The 14468-nt window shown below is 46.3% G+C and overlaps 1 protein-coding gene across 2 annotated transcripts in view; it reads right to left on the bottom strand.

The window, feature by feature from the left end:
- Positions 1-14468, bottom strand: part of MSL1 (MSL complex subunit 1) — a 26458-nt gene extending 11990 nt beyond the window's left edge. For both annotated transcript variants that reach the window (XR_014541010.1, XM_083582991.1), the window contains exons 1-7: positions 12028-14468; positions 7720-7946; positions 6440-6816; positions 2036-2100; positions 1508-1575; positions 457-581; positions 225-297 (exon numbers count right to left, since the gene is read on the bottom strand). Coding sequence is in view for 1 of the 2 variants with exons in the window: in XM_083582991.1 (XP_083439117.1) it covers positions 225-297; positions 457-581; positions 1508-1575; positions 2036-2100; positions 6440-6816; positions 7720-7946; positions 12028-12867 (1775 nt within the window). In the remaining variant the exon portion in view is untranslated. The remainder of the gene's footprint in view (positions 1-224; positions 298-456; positions 582-1507; positions 1576-2035; positions 2101-6439; positions 6817-7719; positions 7947-12027) is intronic.

Below are 14468 nucleotides of genomic sequence, written 5' to 3'. Positions count from 1 at the left end.
TACCATAAACCTCACAATAAGCAGATTGCAAATCATAGTCCTTTTAGTGCTCACTCAATTGCAAAACTGTGAAATCACTTTGAAATCAAAGTTTGTCTATAAATAGCGAAACACTCTATCACGTTAGGCAGAAACAAGATCACCCCCTCAGACAAGAAGCCCACAATTTAAGTCCACCCATATCCATATTTTCTCCTTTAATGTAAGCATATGGGTATACTTACTGTGGGTTTAATTTTGGTAACGGTCGGCCAAATGCTACAACAGGCAAGTAAGGGGTGATCAGCAAGCTTTCAACTAGGATGAAAAGAGAAGAGAAGGTAAACTATCTAAGTGCAATAGCCACTCACATTTTGGATTTCTACTTTTACAACAGGGTTCTGCCAATCCTTCTCAATCAAGCTTTTGCAGGTGGGAGAAAAGGACACCTGCAATACCATATTTAAAGCCACTCACCATCATCTGACTCTGGGAAAAATGAGGTAACTTCAGGCTCAGATTCCTGAATTCCTTTCTTTTTATACATTCTGAGTTGTAGTCGCTGCAAAATTCTTTGCTCCCGGATACGCTGAATATCCCACCTAGGGAAGGGAGAAGAGAAAGGAGAAAAACAAGGTGTTTTAAACTTGTACTTGAAGACGTTTTGATTATGGATAGCAGCAAACTATCTTCCACTATTCTAATCTTTTTTTCTTTTTCTTTTTCTTTTTTAAAGCAAACTGGCAGAATATCCTGTGGCCTGGAGTTCCATAGGCTAACTACAACTAGTGTGGAAAGGTGCTTTGTGCTCAAACTGACTGCCTACACATTTCAATGAGTTATGTCAATTCCTTGTATTTAGAGGATTTTATTCTGCTCTCTGGCAAAAAAAAAAGGGGGGGAGGGGGCTTCCAGAGCAGTTTACATACAATCAAAAACAAGACAGTCCCTACCCATTGGCTGACAGTATAAAGAGCACAACACTCGAGAGAAAAGGGACAGGGAGGGGAGAGGAAAATCAAAATCAACAATCAGGCACCAATTTCTAAGCAGCTGTTCCTGTATTAGCCAGCTGGCACAGTTCAAGGGCAGGTGTCTGATGGAGCTAGGCCTCCAGCAAGCTGATGAAAGGAACATTGCTTCCTATCTCTCCCACTAAGGCAGTCGGATGGAATAGCCGCCCCCAGATGACAGCTGAGGGGGGAGAAGGCCAAACAGTGCTATTACAACAAGAGAATCAACAAATCTCTTACTGCACACCCCTTCCACGACATAACTGTTATCTCCCATCCCAAAAGCCCTCAAAATGCAGTGTAAAGACTACAAGTGAAACCAGGCGATTCAGATATTGTAATGGGCTGGTTTTATTGTACATTTTAACTATGCATGTTTATTTCATTGTGGATGTTTTGAGGAAATTGTTTTGTTGTGTTTATATCTTTTGTAATTGGTTTTATACTTGCAAACTACTTAGAAATTAACCTTGGAAATTAAGCACTAAATAAACTAGTAAATGATATTCTCTCACCTTTTCCTCCTCTTCTCATCCAATTCCAACTTTGCATGCCGTTTGGAGAAGACATTGTCATCCAAGTTCTGTGAAGGGTTTAATAAATGGAAAAATTAACACACACATATACACACACACAGAGAGAGAGAGAGAGAGAGAGAGAGAGAGAGAGAGAGAGAGAGAGAGAGGGAGAGAGAGAGCGCATTAACATTATCTGCTGTGCATTTTCAGGGACACTGATTCTCAATCAGCTGTTGAAGGTCCTCTTTCTTTTCATTTCCTGGATGAAAGCATTTAAACCAGCCACGATACTGGTTGCTTCCCCATGGTGAAAAGACCTATTTGCCCGTTTTTCCCCCCCAGCATACAAGCTAAATGCAATACCTATGCTGCCTTGTGGCAAAAACCCTGCAAATTACCGGGGTGCAAAAGTTGGATATGTCAGCTAATTTCAAAAATGCCTTTCCTCCTAGTTGTAGGGGACGGTTGGTCAGCTTCCGGAGAAGCTCATAGGTGGCTGGTAACGCTATTTATTCAGCAACATACCTCTAAAAGTTCTGAAGTATTCAGGTCTCTCAGAGGCTCTACCATGTGGTCCCTCCAGGATGGAACTAGAAAGGGAGGAGAAGTGTCAAAACAGCTGATTTTAAAGAAATATTTCTGTGGAGAGATGAACATCTGTGACAACATTAACCTCACTGCTACGAAGTTAAACAGAGTTTAGCATCAGCTAGCTTTCGTTTAGCCTCACCAATTAATTCCACAGAATTTACTAACCCATAAAATATCACACATTGCTATGTTAGTCATCATGTTAGTATATCTGTGGCCTGAAAGAACAGAATTAGCTCTCCTCAAGTCTACAAAAGCTTCCTAGAGCTGGTTATTTGCCACAAGTGACAGGACAAGCGACTATTTCAAGAGCTTGCGTTCATCTGCTCTCTTAAACCAAAACCATATCTTCCACCAAACTTGCAAAGTTGAATGGCAGCTCTCAGGAAGTCTTTCAGACTAGCATCCTGAAGGAAGCCTACTTTCAAGGCTGCACTGCTGACTGTGCATCAAAGCCACTCGAGCCTATGGCTGAGTAAAAAAACAGGTCTCCCATGCCTAGTTTACTGAAACAAGCTCTTTAATTGGAGTTTAAAACAGCCCTAGCTCTACTTGGAAGATCGCTGAGAATCTTCTAAGCCCTGCTGAAAGATGTTGCACAGGAGAGATGACTTTAAAAATAATTTAGATTCATGAAGGACAAAAGGTTACCACTGATAACCAAGAATGAAACCTTTATTATACTTGAGGTTACTGGAGGCATGTAATAGGGGCACTATTTTCATAATACCTGGCTGGTAAGTTTCTCAGTAGCAACAGGTTGGCTGCAGTTGGAGACAAGTTGCTGGACCAGGTGGACTTTTGAACCAAACTAGAAGAACAATTCTTATGATTTTAGGCACTTATCTTAATAAAGGCTGGTCCTATAAGAAGCATTCTCCAAATCCCTCTATACTACAAGACAGCAATAACAGGTCAAACATGCAACTCTAAGGCATAAGAAGGTGTGGAAAGCTAGTTAGACCTTGAGGCTCTTCTTATTTATTCTGCAGAAGGCACTTGGATTTTAGTAAGCAGCAGCTGAGAAGAATGTGTTTCTGCAATCTGCTGTGAGGAAAAAAAATATCTTTCAACTTTCAGAAGGAAATGGCTTCACAGCTTCTCTGAGAAATGTACCTTGTTTGTTATAACATAAAAATACAAGAAAAACAGAACAGCAAGACAGCTCGGTTCAGCCCAGGCTCAAGCTGGTAAAACAGGGGGAATTGGCATCAGAAAACTGACCTCAGACCAAGAGGTCTTGCCAGTCTTTGGTTTTATGTATTCTGTAAGCTGCCCAAGGCTGGGGAAACCCAGCCAGATGGTAGGATATAAGTAATAAAAAAATATTATTTATTGTTATTCTTATTGTTATTGTGAGGAACTGGGAATCTTTATAGCTAGGGTTGGGGAGCTTCAAGAAGAGTCATACTCCATCACCCCAGACAAGAATCATGGTGAATAAGAAGGTGCAAGAAAGTTTGTTTTCCCTATTTGAAAGAGCCCTGCCTGGTAAAAGAGTTTGTAAAAAAGCTGGCCGCTTGCTGAGAAAAATGAAGAAAACAAAGCCTCAGATGTGAGACCTTGCCTTTTGTAGTATCTGTAAAATACACGTTGACCAGGACCCCACTCAAGTTTGATAAAAATGGGCAATTTTCCTGTGCGAAGAAACCTCCAAGTACGACAACAAATGAATTCCAGAATGTGATCTGAAAGCACATAAAGCCTCCATCTTGCTAAACCTAAGCAGCATCTGGGTCTGGTCAGTGTCTGGGTGGCTGACCCTCTGGGAACCGCATGGACACCACCTTGGGTTCTACAATTGAAGGTGGGATGGGAATCTCAGAAGAAAATAAATATTGTGCAACCGTCAGAGATGGAGGAGACTGCTTAAGGTAGCCTATTCTTTGCTGTTAAGAGTTATCTTGCTCAGAGAAACTCATCCACCAAAGAAAAATGCTAGAGCAAAATGGCTACTCTGGAAGAAAGTGAGTAGAGAAACACAGCCTGTGCATTTATCCTTTTGCCACAGGCATTCTTCACAATCACTTCATGGCACATGAGGAAGAAGAGTTGTATGTTTAAGAAGTGACTGAATAAAGACTATCACCAAGCATGTTTGCCTTTATTCTTTCTTCCATCTAAATCTCAGAAGTAGCAAACCATATGGAGGGCTGATTATGGAAAGAATCGGCAATTTGCTGAGGAGAATGTAACACATCAGGAAAATTACTGCATGTACACCCAACATACATGCACCAGCCCAAGGTCAAAAGATTCTTGCCATCTGCTACTCTGGTGGTAGGGAAGTGCAGGGGCAAAGGATTAAGTCCCTTCTCTTGAAATGGGGACATGCCCAGTAAGATACTATTCTGGAGTCATTTCACCCACTGTTCCAGGCTAACTACTGAGAGCCTGTTATAGCCCTCATGGTTAAACAGCAGCAAGTTTAAAACCTCAAGACACCAAATAAGGTTTTTCAGTTGGCTGCACTATAAAGGTAAACCAGCTTAGCCGCCATGGCTTCCCTCTAGGAAACCTGGGAACTGCAACTGTCTTAGGAGTTTAGAGGCTTCTAACTCAAGAAATTCCAGCACTTTCACAAATATGGAATCTCCAAAGTCTGTTAACACTGAAGCACTCCCTTTTCTTTTGATCCTTCCTCTACTGCCCCGCTCCCCTGCAAGGTTTTTCTGGCCCATGACCTTGTCAACCACATGCCTCTCCTTGCCAGATAGGGTGAAAGAAAACAGTTATGCAACTTACACAAACAAATATATAAAAGCCTATAAATAAACAGATGCAAGTCAACATTCACTGCACATTGGATTCCAAGCACCAAACTCAGGATAGAGATGGAGGTCTTATTTTATTGATGCAGCGTCTACACACAGGGTTGGGTAGCTTGCTGTCCTTCTGTACTTGCAGGATTTTGACTGGAACAAGGAAGAATATGAAAACTAGGGAAGGTGTTGAGATGGTAGAGCTTGTGCACCTGGGTCTTGGCAGATCACTTATGACTAAATACCTGTTCTTCATGGCCTCCCGTCACATAGGCAACGCTCATCACTTACCTATTCCTCTTCCACCACCAGCACTGCTCTTCATAAAAAGTTTACAAACCTCTAATTTATATTGACGCTTATAAGTAGTGATGTTTCAAGGAAATACAAGAACATTTGCATAACTGATTCAGAGCGCAGAACTTAAGTTCTCTGTTTCAATGCAAAAATAAAGACACTTGGCTGACTCATGCCCTCTACTAGACATACAGCATTTACTTTAGAATGTGACTTTTTAGTAAAAATGGCATTAAACAAACATCGTGTGGCTTCTTAGCATACCGTTAGTGCATAAACATGGCAATTCATCTTCTAAATTCATTAAACATTTTGATTGCAATCCAGAAGACTAGCAAATACCCCCATAAGAAAACTAGACATGCAAGTCTATTTGCCTTTGCCCATTTGATGATGTAACTTTACAGGCCCAATCTTTTGATCCAACCTGTAAAGTGATGCCATTTTTTTGCATTTCAATCATATGCGTAACTGTCCTTTCTTTCATCGTTTCATCGTTCTCTCGTTTCTACTCACCCCACCTCCCCCACCCTTTTTTATGGTGATTACTGCTAGTTGTAGACTAGGCAAGCTGATTTAAAAACTGAACAGCAGTTTTCCTCATAGACTCTGGCTGCTGCAGCAGCAAGAACTACCACAAAATCAGCAGGTCTATATGTGGAGCTTTAACTGTGTATAAAAGGGCTCCTTTGAAACACAGCCCAAAATGTATATAAGCCATGCAACGGAAACAAAGACAGAATGAGGTCCAAATTATTATTTTGGAGCACTCCAGCCATACCAGATATCTTGGGTTACTCCAGCAACTGCATATCTCCTGGCCCAGAACCATCTTGTGTCAGTTTATCTAGTCTTCATCAGACAACAAGTTGACTGATACACTTCCTATCATTTCTACACAGACCGCTCCCCATTACAGAAGACATGAAACGGAGCAGCTTGCTGGCAAAAGCAGGTGGTTACAGCATTCACTATGAGCACAGGTAAGCCACAAATTTCATGGTTTTCCAGAAATGTCACCACAGGTCATTAGACAGGGTGGTTGATCTTCTTCACACATTGCCCACACCTGTTCTAGATCGATGTGGGTTTCAAAAGCTTCTGTACTCCAACCAGAGGTTCAGAACCTAAAACAGCATCACTCAGAAATGGAGTGCCACAACCTGGCTATCTTCGAGGGTTCGAAAGACTCTTAAACAAAACCCCAAATGAATGAGTTCCACGCCCCCTCCAACCCACATCAGGCCAACCACCACAAAGGCACAAGCAAGCCTCTTACTTGCTACAATCTCCTCCTTCTTGGGAGAAGTCTCTCGCAACGGTGAAGGAGGTGGCTGGTGCCACCGGCATAAGTACATTTCAGTGGTGGAAAGGTACGGCAAGTCTTCTGTTTCACTGGAGGAACCCTTGTCTTTTGAATGGCACCCGGATCCTCTCAAAGGGGCCAATGATTTCAGTGGAGTGTCCGCTAATGACCGGGTTTTCTCAGGAGTCTCCTGACTTCGCAGCTCACGTCTGCTAATTGATTCAGTTAATGAACTGCTTGGTTCCTCTTTCAGCGGGGAAGCCTTTGGCGTTTTACACTTGACTTTTGAGAATTCGGCCACCAGCTTCTTCACTGGCGTTTTCCTCTCGGCACTTCCAAATGCAGACTTCCTGCAAAAATAAGAGGGGACAGGTTTAGCAAAGAAAATACTGAAAATGTTGCAGAGGAACCACCAGCTCCTATTGACAACCAGTGTAGCATACAGAAACCATTTCAAATATGTTTATACTGCTTAATTTATAAACCCACTCTTCATCATACCGATTTCGGGGGGGGGCGGGGTTTGCAACAAAATACCAACATAAATACAAAGTATGTCAGACATGGCGTATCAATGATTCCCCATGTCTCTGCTTTATTTTTATTTTATTTTAAAAAAAGATTGATAAATCGACTGAAGATAAGCTTCCAAGCTGTATCACAGAGCAAATTACGCATGACCATCAAGGCACCACTGCTTGGGATCATGACAAATGGGGTGAGTGCTATTCTATGATTTCTGCCAGGCTGCAGATATGATGGCATCACACTAAAGAATTGCATAAACAAGAAACAGAGATTGCAAGCCAACAGCCAGTACTATTCTGCCTTTATGGAAAACCACTAAGAAAAATGCTACTTAAGAGATAGTGGTAACTGAGAGCATTATGTGTTACAAATGTTAATAGGTTTGAAACCTGGTTTAATTATTGAAGCTTCCCCCAGGTAACACTGGAAATTGTACTTTTGCAGGATGTTGAAACTTCTGTTAAACATCCTTAGCCTCTTCACAGAATTACAGTGCCTAAAATTCTGTGGGTGAGAACCACTTGAACAGGATTGAAGCTAGTCTAAAATCTGCAACATAGGCACAAGTGGAAATACAGATGTATATAAGTACAGAAGCAGTGAATGCAATTATGTCAGTGATGGCCTTTTATTATCTCAGTGGTGGCATTTTAAGGTGAAGCGGGCTACGGTGTGCGCACACTGGTAATTTAGGAAAACATACAGCAACAGCAACTCTGATTTACCGTTTGTGACCCTTCCCATTCCTCCCATATGGAAAATGCTTCAAAGGCAGTGGTTGTGACGTCTCCAGAAGTTCTGGTGGTTGGCATTCTATGGGCAACTTCTCTGGTACTTCAGACTCAACCTTCTCCTCCGTCTCGTACCCTTGAAGTATCTTGTGTTTCTCGCGCTCATTGTCCTTCTTCACCAGCTGCATCCTCCTTTCCATACGCTCAATTCGAGCAAAGAGCTGAGAATGCAACAGTGCAATATGGATGTTAAAGGTAGCAGTCCATCAGCTGAACATATTTCCAATCACTAAACCTCACCCTTACTTTAGCATATGATGGGAACAAACCGATCGGGACAGTTCTATGCAAGTTCCAGTATTCGTTTAATCTTGCAATGCTTACCATTGAGTGCTGATCTTTAATTCCAAACACAACAGTCTTGGAACCTATTGGACATGTTTATTGCCCATGATACTGTTTTCTAAAGTGGGGGTTGCCAAACACATCCAACCCTTTTTCAATTAAAGACAACTGATGGTACTCTGTTTTACTGACAGATATGCAGAACTGTTGCATGGCAATTCTATACCTCTTTGTTAGGCTGCATCTGTTGACCACAGGGAAAATAGCTACTTCCTCATTATGACAGAACTCTATGGTAGCTGCTTCCACTACATGGACAGAGAGGATTTACACTGGGAACACAGAACACCAGAAAATTTTGAGGTACCCACTCCAGATCACTTAAAGGACGAGTTGGAGGTGAAATGAGTGCTCCTGTAAAGGTGAGGGTGACAGTAGAGTCTTTTTTTAAAATCTCCACTTGCTGGTATGTATTGTTGTTTTACTACAGTCTTTGAGTTTTCTAATGTATTTTATTTTATCAAGTTTGTTCGTATGTATGCCACCCTGGATTCTCTTTAAGAGGAAAGGTGGGGCAATAATGAAATAAATAAATCTGAATTGTCCTTGCAAGTACAGCTTACGTTGTTTCCCTTTGTTAACGTGAACACAACCTGCACACACATTCTACCTTGAGAAATATGCACATGTTGGGATATTAATAGTTTCAGAGCTGTGGAGCAGCAGTCTCTCTAAGTATATTTTAGACTCCCATAGGTATAGTGTGCCACTTGCCTATGCCATACAGTATGCATATCCCTGAGAACCGCACTTCCTTGCTAAAAATACAAAATAATGTTTACTACTTCTTCCTAGCTCACATTCATTAAACTGGGAGCAGATCATGTCCCCATGGTTCTCAAGCCACTTACTATGAACAAATCTCAAAGGGTTGCAATTAACATATATCTCAAGCTCTGCAGCCAACAAGGATTGGATAATTCCTAAAGCAGTTGCACAAAAATATGGCAGAATGCTGTTATTCATGATAGGAGGGTACAGCATTGCTGCTTGAAGACTTTGATACAAACTCAGCTCAGCCATGGATTCAGCATTAAGCTTTCGGTAAGTCACCCTCCTTAGCCTCAGCTCCCTATCTGAGGAGGGCTACAAAGTACATCCTCTTCAGCTCTTTCTATCATAGCCCCACTTCTCAGTTTTCCTTTGTACACAGGCATCCACATCATTTAATTCTCTGTACCACTGAGCTCAGCGTCAACACTAAGTACAACTTTTGTAGTAAGAGTTATGTGAGGGTAGCTTTGTACTAGGATTTTGTTTTTTGTTTAAATGTAAATACAAAGAACACATCAAAAATGCACAATGAATTCTTAACAGGAGCACCGAGTGATTCAGAGTCTCTCAATTTTAAGGTAAGACTTATAAAAGCCTCCATTTTAGATTTGAATGCTGCACATAGCATATAAGAAACTAAAATCACTCTGGATGGTAAAAAGCAAAGAGCATTCATATAATTTGTACATGTGAAACCAAAATACTGAACTGACACTCTTAGGGGTTCTGGCATTACTCCTTAAGAGGAAAGGGGGGGCTGGTAGGGGTGAGGGAGAGAACCACTGCAGGTACTTTGTAAATCTGCAGTCAGCAGATGCAACAACAACTGACCCAAGCAGTTTTGGTATCAGCTTGACTCACAAGCTTTGCATTTATCTGTTTTGTGTGTGTTCTAGCTCTTCAGGGTGTTTGTTATGTGAGGGCTTGATTTCTTTTTTTAAGCCTTTGCAGGAGCATGCAAAGTACTCTGTCTGCCATCATCACATTCTTTGACGGCAAGAAGGCAGCCAGCACCTCCATATTGGTTAACTTAGCACAGGCCTGATGGGAGATGGGTTGTTTTTTTTAACGCTATCTGTGTTGGATCACATCTTTCTGTTACAGACAGTAAAACTGCCGCCACTTCCTGCAACCAGAAACAACGCTACACACATACATTTTATACGCAGACTCTGACGATCATGCCTAAAAAGTGGAGGGGGGTACTTTCCTTCACAATAATGGTTGCAGCAGCAGCTGCAGGAACCAGGAAGAGGGGGCTATTTTTAGGCTGCAGACGTGCCATGCATACAGGCCAGGATTACAAGACCTTTGTGGCAATGTGAGGATGGGGAAAGAAAACACACTAAACAGCTTCTGGGACTACAGTTTAGAAATGAACATTATGCACTAAACTGCTTTTGCTACAGATAGCTGACATAAAAAAGCCACTCAACTAACCTTCATTTGCAGCTGATCCAGAGGGTCTCCCCCAATCTTCAAACTATGCCTCATTCAGCTCTTATGGCATAGACAGATAAGGGGGCTATACAGCATCGCCTCCCCTCATGCTCGCATTGAATATCCCCTCCCTTACAGATGTGATCTCTACATGAGCAACACTCTCCGTAAGAGCAGCTCTTGTTGCAAGGGTCAAAGACTCTCAACAGTAGGGTTTGGCACAACCTTGCCAGATATGGGATACCCTGGCTAGGGGGGCACAATGGCAGGGCAAGGGTGCAAAGAAGCACCTTGCAGGAGTACAACACAATAAACATTTTGCAGTAATCATAATAAAAAAGTGGGTTGGTGCTTCTGTGAAAGAAGACGGGGTTGACAACATTTTTAGATGAACCGAGATGGGATGCTTAACCCAAACCTGAAATATTCCTTTAAAAACACACCAGTTAGAGACCTCCCCCCACCTTACTGTCCACATGGTACACACTGCAGCTGATTGTTTTGCTTAAGCTGCTTTCCTCTTCCCCCAAATATGGCAGCCACAGCCCCAAGCTAGGGCCCCTTTAAATTAACCCTATTTGTAGCACACAGCACATGTCTGATGCTTTGAGTTAACCCTGCTGTTGCCACAGCACTCTTCCAGTCTTGGGGCCCCAAGTCTAACCTGATTAACTCATTGAAAACTGCAACATTCCCAAATCTACTCCCACCTTGTGCCAGTGCCCTTAACTCCACCTGTAAGCTAACCAAGCTACCAAGCAGACCTTTCAGCTTAACCCCTAGGTTGTCAACCCCTTCCTGGTTCTTGACTCTCATGGTGCCAAGACCTTAGTACTTTGGCTGCTGCACACTACTTTTTAGTACCATTAATTGCTAAGGGCCTTCAACTGTCCTTGAATATTAACTCTAAAGAGTTAATCACACCTTCTATTGGCCTTCCAGTACTACAGTTCTACTATTGGCCTATAGACATTTACACTCCACACTTTAAGTGTGTACTAAACCTTTGTTTGGTTTCCACCTTTAACCCCTACCATTTTAGACCCGGTTCCAATAGCATTAGAAAATCATTTGATTTCTTGCACCCATTAACCCTCAACATGCAAGCACCCAGTCACTTCAGGATCATTCCTTTCCACATTAAACCTTACATGGGCCACGTTTCACCAGGCCCACTTCTGGAGAGAAATGATCAGTGAGGAGTGTTGCTGCATAGGGACTGGACTGCAGGGCCTTTTGATCACCTCCAGTTAATTAAGCCTAACTCCTCGTTGTTATTTTTCTTGATTCATCTCCTCCTACTGAACGTATCTACTGTACTGGCACACATCTACATGAAATCCTTCTCAGATCAGGTTTCAAAGTAATACACACACCGATTTCTCCTGAAACTGCTAGCGACAGTTAAGCCTACCCCATCACACTCACTCCCACTGAGCACCTGCATCCCTTCGATTAGCCCCCATATGCCTCTGCGAAATTTGCATTGACCCCTCCCACTGTTAACAACACTCTCAACCATGCATGCATTCCCCATTAACCCTTAGAAAACCAGCGAACACCCAACCCATCGCTTACCTATTAACCCCTGAAGCGCCGCATCGTTCGTCAGATCCCTGCTGCCTCCCGCGCTCCCTCCAACCTGATGAACGTTAACCCCTTCTGTCCCGGTCCCCAACTCACTGTGTCCTTCTCGGCCTTGAGTTCCTCGATCTCCTTTTCCTTGGCCTGCAACTGTTGCTGCTGCTGCTCGATAAGGTCCAGTTGGAGAAGCAGGATCTGCTTGAGGCAGGCCGTCTGGCAGGAGGCACCCCCGCCGGCCCCCATGGGGCTCTTCCAAAGGCTGCTTCCCCCACCGCCGCTCCCGGTGCTGCTGCAGCCGCTGCTTTTCCACTTGCCGCCGGGCTCGGAAGAGGCCGGAGACCCTCCCGCCGCCGCCGCCGCCGCCGGCACCGCTGTTGGGGCTGGAGGAGGCTGTCCAGGCTCGGCCGTGGCGGAAACCGGCGGCGGCGGTGGTAGCGGCGGCGGCGTAGGAGAGGGAGAAAGTGACGCCGGAGCCCCTCCAGGCCCGGCGTGAGGGCCGCCGCCGCCTCGCTTGCAGTCCTTGGCGGCGGCGCTGGTGGCGGCGGCAGCAGCAGCGGTGTGTCCGGGCAGCACCGCCTGGTACTTGGAGGGGCGGGAGCTGCCGGCGGCATCGCCCACGCCCGCCTGCCGAGTGCTGCCGACCGGGCACGGCGAGGGGACCAGGCCACCCCAGCAGCAGCCCCCGCCGCCTTCCTGCTGCTGCTGTCCCGGGGCCGCCGCAGCCGCCGGAACGATGGCCCGGCCCTTGGGGCCCGCCGCTGCTGCCGCCGCTGGGGCCGGCACGGGGATCTGGTTCTGCGGGGGAGGCGGAGGCTGGCGGAGATGAGGCGGCGGCGGCGGCGGCGGCTCCTCCTCTTCCTCCGGGCCAGGCTCCAGCAAGCCCGGCCCCGTCGTCGTCGTTGCTGCCGCCGCGGTGGCTTTGTACACGGTGGATCTCATAGCGACGAGGGGCGCCTTCAGGCTCCGGGTTCTGCCGCGGCGGCGGCGGCGGCGGCGCCTCCTCCCTCCTCTTCTTCTTCCCCTCTCCGGCCCGGATCCCCCACCTGGACCCCTCGGGGGGCGCCGCCGTCGCCCGCCCCACCGAGACCCATCGCCCCCTTTTCTTGCTGCACCACTTTCCCCCGGCCGGTCTCACTGACTCACCGACCCTTCTCCTCTCGCTGCCGAAGCTGCTGCAAGGATCATCTCGGTTCTTCTCTTCTCCTCCCCAAGTCCCAAAACTCTGGGGTGGGGGAAGCGGGAAACTGGGCGCCACTCCCTGCTATACAGGGAAAGGGAGAAACGGGGCCCTCTCTCCTCCACCTTGATAACAGGTTCAGTTACTGAATCCCCCGCCGCCGTGGGGGTGCGGAAAAGCCACCCCCCCAACAAAGGGCCCTTGGGTGCAAAGCAACTTGTTTTCTGCCTAGGCCGCCGATGAATTAACCTGCAAGTGACAGGGGTGCTTCGGGGGTCCCCGGCTATGATTTTGAGGAGTAACAGCTCCCCGCTCTCCCTGGATAAAAAAGGGACACGTGGACGGGCTATGCTTCAGATCCTTCCGATGGACTCTATTAGGATTATTGGACAGACTGGCAACCTTTGGCCGGCGGGGGGAGGGGGGTTCCCCTCAAACAAGACATTCATGGGGGGGGGATTCTATCCCCCACACGCGAAGTCTCCCAGCAATAATTATAAAACCAAGGGGTGGCTTCTCTATGGCCTGTCTAACCCAGCTCTCAACTATGCAGCCCCCAAAGAGGAATAGGTCCCCCCTACACGCGCTCTCTATCCGCTAGCTCACTCCCGAAAAGGCTTCCTAGTCCTCCGTGCCAGAGTTGAGGGGAGCCCCAAAATAAGCCGGTGAGTGCTGCGTCTCCGCCACCGCTCAGTACATCCTGGGGCTTTTCCTATACAGTAGCTGGGAGCCAACTGGGTTTCCTCCGAAACCTCTCTGCTTGTGTTTTCCTCAGTAGCCTCTGGGGCAAGAGAGAGGTGGGGTCCCCTCTTTAGCGGATATAGGGAGGGAGAGCTCTGGGCTCCCTCCACCCCCAGCCCTTGCTGCAGGGGGCTAAAATCAATGGGAACGGGGACGGATGGGATTATGGGGATGGCGCCCCCCTCTGACTTGATTGGAACTTCCCTCGGCGCTAAATCAGAGAAGAGGGATAGCATACAGTGGCGGGTGGAAGGTTCCTTTCAGAAGGCGGGTGGGGGTGGCGGGCGCGTGATTTGGCTCCCCCCGCTTCTATCTAGGGAGTCTTTCCTCGCGTCCCTCCAAATTATGGTGGCGGCGGCGGTGGGAGGGGGGAATGTGGGGCCTCGGAGCTCACAAGGGGAGGCGGCGGGAATTCTAGGCCTTCCCCCCGCCCTGCCGCCTCCTCCCGTCAGGCCTGAATCTTGAGTCTCGTCACACTTTGGTATGGCGACGGGGCTCGGTAGAGGGAGGGAGAGGGACCTTTCGGCGCAAAAACCCGCCGCTCCGGTTCTGGCTCAATCGGTTACCTTTAAACGGCCGCCATGGCCTGGGCCGCCTCCCGTCAAGTGCGCATGCGCCAACC

The sequence above is a fragment of the Podarcis filfolensis genome, assembly GCF_964270895.1.
Source record: "Podarcis filfolensis genome assembly, chromosome: 13".
In the NCBI taxonomy this organism is placed as follows: domain Eukaryota; kingdom Metazoa; phylum Chordata; class Lepidosauria; order Squamata; family Lacertidae; genus Podarcis; species Podarcis filfolensis.
Note: the sequence above shows the minus strand (reverse complement) of the source record. Positions and strands in the feature narration are given on the sequence as shown.